The 10,172-nt window shown below is 45.4% G+C and overlaps 1 protein-coding gene across 1 annotated transcript in view; it reads right to left on the bottom strand.

Moving 5' to 3' along the window:
- The window catches only part of SLC49A4 (solute carrier family 49 member 4), a 108,921-nt gene that overhangs the window by 90,204 nt on the left and 8,545 nt on the right, over positions 1-10,172 (bottom strand). Inside the window, exon 3 of the mRNA XM_030884814.2 lies at positions 2,808-2,901. Coding sequence (XP_030740674.1) covers positions 2,808-2,901 — 94 coding nt within the window. The remainder of the gene's footprint in view (positions 1-2,807; positions 2,902-10,172) is intronic.

The raw sequence follows: 10,172 nt of genomic DNA, 5'->3' as shown, positions 1-10,172 counted from the left end.
GAGGCGTGTAGAAAGCGGGAACCGATTACAAGGATCTACATATAACCTCCTCCCTGGGGGACGGACAACAGAAAAGTAGGTGAAGAGAAAGTCAGACAGTGTACTGTATGACAAAATAACAATAATTTATAAATTATCAAGGGTTATTGAGGGAGGGGTAACAAGGAGGGAGGGGAAAAATGAGGAGCTGATGCCAAGGGCTCAAGTAGAAAGCAAATGTTTTGAGAATGATGAGGGCAACAAATGTACAGATGTGCTTGACACAATGGATGTATGTGTGGACTGTGATGAGCTGTACGAGCCCCCAATAAAATGATTAAAAAAAAACAAAAACAACTCCCCTGTGGGCTCTCATTGCACCTTTGTGGGTCTCCGGTCAGCAATCTCTACCCACTATACCCATCCACATACCTCACATCAGTTATTTATCTGACACTGTCTCATCCTGTGGCTACTCAGTCTGGTGAAGAAAGTCGAATTCTTCAGGATGGTATCAAGACCTTCGTAACCTGATGCTCTGAAATGTAACCCACCCCAACTAACGCACAATGAAAATTGTTATTTAAAAAAAAGACCCTTTGTAATCAGAATGCCATTTTCCAACCTCCTCTTCTTATATCCCGGTTCTTTTATTCTACACACTAGTGTTTTCTAACATTGAGTAATTTGTGCGTTCTGTTTAAAGGGGGGGAAAGTTCTGTGTCTCTCAAGGACACACTTGGACTCCAATTTGAGAAACATTAAGAATTGATGGCTTGTAAATCTGACTTGAACAGTTAAAACTTTGTCAGTGGGCTCTCCCCTCTGATGCATGCTGGACCTGATCTGATTTCCAGCCTCTTCTGTGTTGTTTTGTTCTTGTTCGCTCGTGTTAGGGTGTATCTCAGAGGTGTTATGCCACTGGAGGTCACACTCGTGAAGCTGTGCTACCTGCTGTTCTGTGTTCTGCTATATGCAACTCAGGACGGATGAACCCATAGGGACTGCAAGTAAAGCAAGGGTTTCGGGGGCAGGGGGAATATAGTGACGGGGGTGGAGGGATAAAAGGGAAATGATGTCAAGAAGTCCAGAGGAAAAAGAATGCTTGGAACCTGATTGTGGCAGCAACTGTACAATACTGCTTGACGTGACTGAACTGTGGAATGATATATGTATTAATTCCCAATTAATAATAAATTTTAAAAGTAAAAGATGATTAAAAAAAGAACGCCCATGTTCTTGCTGCATGATATTAAGTGAATATCCGGTATGTGATGTATAAAAACATATAACAATGGTTTAAACGTAAGAGGAAACTTCAGAAACTTGAAAAATAAATGCAATTTCAACCTCAAAAAAATAATAATTGAGGTCTCGTTTGATAAAAGTGTTTTCTAATTGAAGCTTATTATAGGTAAAATAATTAATATTACAATCAACATGGAAAGAACCACCTTAAATCTTCATATACTCCTGCCCCCGGGAATAAATCCATGAAGCTAAGTTGTAGAAATACAGCTGTCCACAAAGGAAACTCCCCGTCCATCCCAGATGAGACCTGTGCTGACCTGCTGGCCCTGCTCTCCCACACCCGAAGCCCCTTGCCTTAATTACACTAATCACATTATACCTGAATTGTCCTCATCCTCCAGGGCTTGGGTCGCTTATCACCTCATGCAAGAGAGGCTTCTTGTTGATAAACTCAGCAAAGCTTTTCTCTGTCTCGGGCCATTTCACACCTTTGCCATGGTCTAACTCAGGAACCGGTGGCGTCTCAGGTAAGCATCTGGCGGTTAACTGGAAGGTCAGTGGCTCAAATCCACCGGCCACTCCATGGGGGGAGCAGCTGGCAGTCTCCTTCCATGAAGAATACACACAGCCTTGGACACCCTATAGGAAACACTCTGTCCTGTCCTGTGGGTGTTAGGGCCACTGAGTCAGTTCTGACCCATAGCAACCTTACGCGCACCAGAAGGACACCCTGCCCAGTCCTGTATGGTCCTCAGCGCTTCCTGTGCTTGCGCCCACTGTTGCAGCCTTGCTGTCAGTTACCTCCTTGAGAGCCTTCCTCGATTTACCAAGCACGATGTCCTTCGCCAGGGACCAGCCTCTCGTGACAACCTGTCCAAAGTATGTTAACATGAAGTCTCGCCACCCTTGCTCCCAAGGAGAACTCTGGCCGTACTTCAGTCCTGTATTTTGCTATAAACTGGAGTTGACTTAAACAGCAACCTGTTTGGTGTTTGGTTTATGGAATTAATCATAGGGTTCTTACGTTACACTATAATTTTCCAATAGGCAGCATGTCCCTTAGACATGAGGGAGGTGAAACTTCATTTCATGAACTTCAGACATGTTTTTATGTCAGACCAGTCTCTGGAGAAAGGCAACACATTCGGTAAGACAGAAGGTGGTCGACAAAACCCAGGAAGACTTTCAGTGGCCGAGACTGACATGGTGGCTACAGTCTTCGAGGACCACCCAGGACTGGGCAGGGTCTCGGCCTATTGCGTGCAGGTGGCTGTGAGCTGGGGCTGAGTCCGTGACACTGCACCCCTCGTGACGGCTCTGGAGAGCGTGCAGACGAACCTGTTCTCTCTCTATTTCAACAAGAGCTACTGTAGCGTCTTACACATGGCACCTCATAAATGCTCCCGGAAGTAATCATCACCAAGGGGGAAAGGCTGCCTCTCTGGATATGACCCTTCAGTAGTCATCCTCTTAAAACGGAACTGCTCTATTAAGTGTTTTAACCCACTCCACGTCATATAATCATGATAAAAGGGAAAACCGTGAGCAACGCGTCTCAAGTGATGGATAGGATTTACCTTCTTTTAAGCATTAAGTCTGACAGGGGTATGCATCTGAGACCAGTTCCCAAAACCATGAGGAAGGACGTCAGAAGCACCGTGATCCGAAGACCTGAAAGAAAACCAGAGGAGTCACATCACTTCTGTTTCCTAAGTCCGGTGTCGAGAAAAACAGTGTTTTAGTTACCTGTACTGATAAAACATTTCAATACCACAGCTTTTCTTTAAAACTCTCAATGTGGAAAAAAAAAAAGAGTCTGCATGCTGAAAATAAAATGAGCATAGGGATAGATTACGCAGGCAATTCAGGCGATTTTCTAACTTCAATAGAAAACTTCAATGAAGACGCTAAGGCAAAGTTCTCTTAGCTCCAAGTTTCCAAAATGAAGGGATAAGAATATAACACTAAGGAATATAGGGAAATAATTTCAGCCTCTAGGTACTGTTTGTTGGATAGTGCCAATATAAAAATGTTAATGTTTTGGTTTTTTGTTTGAACCACTTGCATGTCACAAGAGAATCTAAGCCCCTCTCAGTTTTACTCTTCCTCCTTGGAGAGCCACTCAGGCTGATGATGAGACCTGATGGGTCTTAAAGGCTATGGCTCCTCTCTCTCTTTTAGTTTAATTTGTTTATCTCTTTATTGCTTTTTACTTAAATTCACATATATTTTTACTTATTTGTCCTTCCCCTTTTGTTTGTAGAATATAGTACATACCCTAAAACCCATATTCTATGTATAGTGCACAGCCCCCAAAATTCCAGTTTTCAAATCTAAACTGTTGATAAAATTTCTAGTTTGTCCCTAAAACTATTTTAGGGTGACAGATTGCTCGGAGTTTCCGCAAAAACTGACAACTGGCTACTATTTGTCATAGAGTCAAAAGAAGGAGTCCTTTAGCGTAGTAATGGTCCTCTCATTTTCTTGATTTGTCTTGTGGCTTTCAACTTAGAGAATAATGCTGTTAATAACGTTACAAGGCAAGACTTAGGACTTTAGAGACAATGAGCATCAGACAGCCTTTTCCTTTGGAAATCAAATACGTAAGTTATTTTGAAACGATGTATCGAGGGCTGGTCACATGGATAATAGTGGGGGGGGGGGGCTTTATCTACCCAAAACCAAAACACACCCCATACACTCCTCATCCATGACAAATATTATTTCATCAAGTACGGTTTCCAAAATTTCTTTCTTGCCTCAGAGAAGTTTGCTTTCAAAGCAAATTATTTCTTGCTTGAACAGCACATTTAGACCATGCAGCCCACTGTGGCTGTGAAGCGGTAGCGCACATGTTGTGTGGGGCCGTCAAGTCGGCTCGGAGCCTGTGGCCGACAGAACAAAATGCCACCCAATCCTCCCCCGTTCTCAGAATGGCTCTTTGTTTTCGCCAACTGTTGGTCGGTCCACGACACAGAGCTAACACACACAGGCCTCCGTCTGCACTCCCAATTGTCCCACCACAGGTAAGCCCCGGTCATCTTTTTAATTCTCTGGGTGAGAAATACGATAAAGCAAAATACCAATCTCACTGCCATCGGGTCCCTTCCAATTCAGAGCATGCTGGTGTGCAGGTGCGACACTGAGCTCGGCCGGAGAAAGGTGAGCGTGGCTGCCTCTGTAAAGACGGGGACGTCTGGAGAACCACAGGGGCAGGTCTACCTGTGCTGCAGGGTTGCTAGGTGTGGACAATGTGACAGCACTTCTGAAACACATGGCCTCTTTCATCAAAATGTTCAATCCGCTTTTCTCAATCAGTGCTTGACCTTCCATCCTGACTCCCACCGTTCACTACAGCACCCGGTGACTTTGTTATCAGGACCAGGCTCACTGCCTCCATTCCCTGCTCAGCTGTACCGGGGAAGGGAGCCTCGGCTGTGCTGGTCTTCCCACGCCTTCTCCTTCACCTGCCCGTGTCTCCCGGGATCGCCTGCACAATGATGCTCTGCCTCCAACCCCGTTGTTTATCCCCGTCCTCCCACATGCTATCTCCAATGGACCACTCTTCCCAAATAGGGTACATCAAAAAGCTCAGGGAAAAATGGAATTTTCCCCCTGAACCTTCTGAAGCCTTATGGTGACGTAAGATTTCCTAATAGGGCTCTTCTATCCATGTTTCTGTAACTCCCACTACATGACTGGATGGGAATATGCATGCAGGGGTGTGTAATACTAACATAGGGGCTTGGTCAGTTTAGGCGGCCAGTCCCCTGTTCATGAGAGCCATCTCAGAAGCGGGGACAGAGAGAATCCCAGGACCATCAAGGAAGAGGAGGCACCAGTAGAGCACATTCGAGGTCCCTTACTACGGTGGCATCAGAGGCTAAGGCACAGAGACCAGGGGACAGAGCACCGGAGCCAGGCTGAGAGAGCCGAGCAGCTGCACTCCTGAGATGTGAGATGGTGGGACAGGGAGGTGCACTTCCTGGGCACAGAGGCAGAGGCCAAGGGACTGGCTGAGAGGCCTGGGACCAGAGAGACACTAGGCTGCTGGCAGAGAAGAGGTGGGGTTGTGGTCCAATGGCAGCATCCTTAACTTCCTTAACAAACCCCCACAATTGTCTGTGGGTTCTCTGTGGCTACTGTAACACATATTCACACCCCGCAGGAAAGCGGAGTGTGGCGGGAGGAAGTTGGTGGCAGGATAAAGATGGGAGAGTGGGGCATGGCAGAGCTCGGCTGTGTGGCACCTGGCTCGGGGCTTGTGTGCAGGTGGATTCTCCTTGTCTCTTGCGCAGCCAGAGCAGTCAGGCATGGCCTCCTCGCCATTTCCTCACTCTCATTGTCCCTCGGGACTGATGACTGACATGACGTGCATTTTAAGGTGCTGGTTGTCCAGCTGCATATCTTTATGAGAAATGCCTGTTCAAATCTTCTGTCCAGTTTTTTATTGAACGGTTTGCTAAGCTTTAGGAATTCTTTTTTTTTAAAATCATTTTATTGGGGGCTCGTACAATTCTTATCACAATCCATACATCCATTCATTGTGTCAAGCACATTTGTTGCCATCATCATTCTCAAAACGTTTTCTTTCTACTTGAGCCCTTGATATCAGCTCCTCATTTTTCCCCTCTCTCCCCGCTCCCCCCTCCCTCATGAACCCTTGATAAAATATAAATTATTATTTTGTCATATCTTATACTGTCTCCCTTCACCCACTTTTCTGTTATCCATTACTCAGGGAGGAGGTTATATGTAGATCCTTGTAATTGGTTCCCCCCTCCCTCACCTTCCCTCCACCCTCCAGGTATGGCCACTCTGACCACTGGTCCCGAAGGGATCATCTGTCCTGGATTCTCTGTGTTTCCAGTTCCTATCTGTACCAGTACATCCTCTGGTCTAGCCGGATTTGTAAGGTAGAATTGAGATCAAGATAGTGGGGGTAGGATGGGGGGGAGGAAGCATTTAGGAACTAGAGGAAAGTTGTATGTTTCATCATTGCTACACTGCACCCTGACTGGCTGGTCTTCTCCCCACGACCCTTCTGTAAGGGGGTGTCCAGTTGCCTACAGATGGGCTTTGAGTCTCCACTGAATTCTTTACATGGTTTGGATGTTAAACCTTTAGTTCGTACGACTTATTTTTCTAAGTCGTATTTACTAAGACTTATTTTCTCCCCATCTGTATGTTCTGCCTTCATTTTGTAGATAAGGTCCTTTGTGCACAAAGGTCAATGATTTCTTTTTTGCACTGTTTACAGCCTCTGGCTGTCCCACAAGCCTATTGTTCCTGGTAGGTGTGGTGTGCTCACTGCTTCCCATTGTCTCCTACATCCTGTGGTCAAGATCTCATTTATCAGGTTTCTTTGGAAACAGAGAATCGGAGGTTCAGAAAGGCGCCCAGTACTAACACAGGCCCACCTCCCTTCCAACACAGCGAAGGGGCTTTATACCCGGCTTCCTGGCACTACTTTCAGTAAGGAGACGTTGCTATTGCACAAAGCGACCTGGGCAGCTCTTGCGCTAGGTTCTTCCTCCCTCCTCATGCTGACCGAAAGCTGCCTTCCTATTGGTTGGGGTACTTTCCCCTGAGGTTACACAGGGAAACCATTCCAAGGGAGTCCAACTATTCCTCTCATGACACATACAGAGATGCCGTTTTACCTTGTAGATTCTAATTTGTAAGTAATCCTCCACAATGGAAAAACCATCTCTGCCATCAACGCGACTCACAGTGACGGTAAAGGCCGGGTAGAACTGCCCCGGGGGTTCCCAGGCTGTAACTCCATACGGGAGTAATAAGCCCCATCTTTCTCCCCTGGAACAAAAAGAAGGCAACCAGAAACAGGCACAACATTTCATGTATGGCCAGAGTTCGAGGATGCAGCCATGTGTTTCCACTGTTGGGATGCACGTTTGTGGCCTTTCTGTCTGTGGCAGCCACAGCACACAAAGTGACCACTTCTATTCAAATCCGCCCCACCCCACCCTGTGTGTGCTTACACACACACACACACACACACACACACACACACCTCATAGCTCCTTGAGTCCACATCAAACAGAAAAACCACCTGGAATTGGATGCTTCTTTTATTTAAATCTTTACTTTGGCGAGGTGGATAGGCAGAGGGGGAAAGGTCAAATGTTTGGTTTACAGAAGGCTTATCTTCTTGGAAGAAATTGCAAGTCAACACAACTGTTAATTATGCAGATAAAACACAGCAAGGAAAATAACCCTGAGACTCAGAAAAGTCACACACATGCTACAGTGAGGAGACTCTATGATACGAACTGAGTTAGCTTCACAATATTCATATATAATCTAAATATGACGAATACAATGTGGCAGAAGAAATGCCATGGAAAACTGTGCTCCTTGGTAATATGTAATGCCTATGAACTGCTCCTTTAACCTCTATTAACAGAACATACATTTTTGCCACACTACAGCCATCAAAAATAGTCTGTAATTAATAAAAGGTACATACATGTTTAGAAATAACCTAAAATTACAAAATGTTGCTCTTGTATGGCTCTATTAGGTGTCCTATAATAAACTTTTATAGGTTGACATTACAACGCTATGTGATCCCCACCCCGCTTGCAATTAAGGCAAGCAGCCACCAAGTGAGCAGTAGTGCATTGTTTGCGGCCATATGGTGGAAAGAGCCGAAGATAAGCATTCTTTTCTACTCAACTATGCTTCTTATAAAATACACTGCAATGTAACAGCTCTTGTAAAAGATTTTAAATGAAGAGTTGTGAAAAGATTATTAAAGCATCCTCGCTGATCCAGCTTGGTGGCTTTGCTCCTTAGTTTTAATTCTTTTCAAGTCACTTAATCTGTTCCACTGATGTCCAATCTAAAACTCCAAGTGATTAAAAATGTATACAGGCCCTAAATGATTACAGAGCGAGGGTGTCTGGTGAGAAGTATTATCAGAACAATTTTGAGAAATTAACATGATTGAAATAGAAACAACTTCTATTCAAATATAAAGGGCTCCGGTGGCCTCACGGTTACATGTTGGGCTGTGATCTAGATGGCAGTTCGAAACCACAGTTGCTCTGAGGGCAAAAGATGGGGCTTTCTACTCCATAAACAGTTACCATCATGGAAACCCACATGGAGGTTGCTAAGAGTTGGCATGGAATCGATGGCAGTGGTTTTGTTGTTGTTTAATTCAAATATGGCACCTAGACACTGGGAGGGAGCCACCTCTCAACGAATGAGATGATGACTTTGGTGAGGACCTATCGATAACTAGTGACAAGCTCTAGTGGTGTATGGGGTACACGTTGCAATGCTAACCGCAAGATCAGCAGTTCGAAACCACCAGCTGCTCAGCAGGAGAAAGATGAGGTTTCTACTCCCATGAAACGAGACTGCCTTGGGAACCCACAGGGGCAGTTCTACCTTGCCCTACAGAGTCACTATGAACAAGAACTGACCCCATGGATCAGCAACTAGCAGGTCCCTGGGTGGCACAGAAGTGTGCGCATGTCTACTAATAAAAAGGATGCTGGTTCAGAACCCCCTGGGTGGCACCTCAAAAGAAAGGCCTGCCAATCTGTTCCTGTAAAGACTACAACGAAGAAACCCCTACAGCGCTCAGTTCTACTTTTGTCACGAGTCCAAATCAATTTGACAGCAACAGGTTTGGTCTTGTTTTATCCTCATCCACCAGATGGTAACTTGTGTAATGAAATACTACACTCTCGACTTCCGGTTCCTCTCCTTGCATTTTGCTTTGAAACCCTCTCCACTACTCCTCGAACACGTGGAAAAACACAGAGAATATTGTTGCTAAATCCGAGGCTCTAGGCTCAATGCTCATTAGCTGGCTCTTCCTTATCTCCCCAATGTCTATAGTCCAGAGAGCGCCTGTAGGGCTCAGGCCTCAGATTGTTTCAGGAGACACGCAGGTGACCTCATCCCGTCCCAGGGCCCTATATTTTATTTAAATACTGTCTAGAGGCTAACAAGTCCCACATGTACAGTTCAGGTTCTCTCTGGCTCGCTTCTGAGCTCCACATTTGTATATTCCAATGACAATTTAACCTGTCTACTTGACTGTCTACTAGGCATTTCAGAAAAGCTCCTGAGCTTCATGCCATCTGCCCCCAAACTGCTCTGTCCAGTTTTGCACAGCTAAGTAAATTCCCAACTACTCATGCCAATGAGGTAAGAAACATCTTAGATGCCTTAAACATTCTTTCACAGTCCACACTCAATCCATCAACAAATACTTGTGGGTCTACTTTGAAAATGTCACTGGCAGCCAATGCACAGAGAGGACCATAGGGCCGGCCCCACCACGAGACAGAACTTCCCTCACTGACCCCTAGCACTTCGAGGGACATCACTGGAGGCACAGTGTGGGAACTGTGCCCGATCTGACCCCATCACACTGGGTAGAAACGCTAAGGGCGTGCAACAGAGCAGCAAGGGAAGCAAAACAATGAAGTCCCGGGAATACCAAAAATAGACTTTGGGGCCAGGGCGTGGCACCCCATCAGACTGGACAGGAAAACACTCCTAAAGGTCACCAAACAGACCTGGAACTATTTATTGGTTTTTTTCTCTCTTTTTTTTTTGTCGTTGTTTTTTTGTTCTTGTTGTTTTATTTTGCTCTGTCTTGTTTTTATGCTTATTATTGTCTCTGCATGTTTATCTAGATGAGATAGGCGGGATAAGCAATCTGGAGGAGAAAACAAAGGACCGATGGTTCTGGGGGATATGGGAGAAGGGGAGGTGTGGGGAAGGAATGGGGAGCCAACAAACCTAGGGACAAGGGAACAACAAGTGATCTAAAATCGATGGCAAGGAGGGTGTAGGATACTTGGTAAGTCTTGATCAAGGGCAATGTAATTGAGAGAAATTACTGAAACCCAAATGAAGGCCGAACATGATAGTGGGACAAGAGGAAAGTAAAAGGA

This window comes from Echinops telfairi, unplaced genomic scaffold (genome assembly GCF_000313985.2).
Source record: "Echinops telfairi isolate 266 unplaced genomic scaffold, ASM31398v2 ScPeMD7_17;HRSCAF=63, whole genome shotgun sequence".
NCBI classification, from domain to species: domain Eukaryota; kingdom Metazoa; phylum Chordata; class Mammalia; order Afrosoricida; family Tenrecidae; genus Echinops; species Echinops telfairi.
Note: the sequence above shows the minus strand (reverse complement) of the source record. Positions and strands in the feature narration are given on the sequence as shown.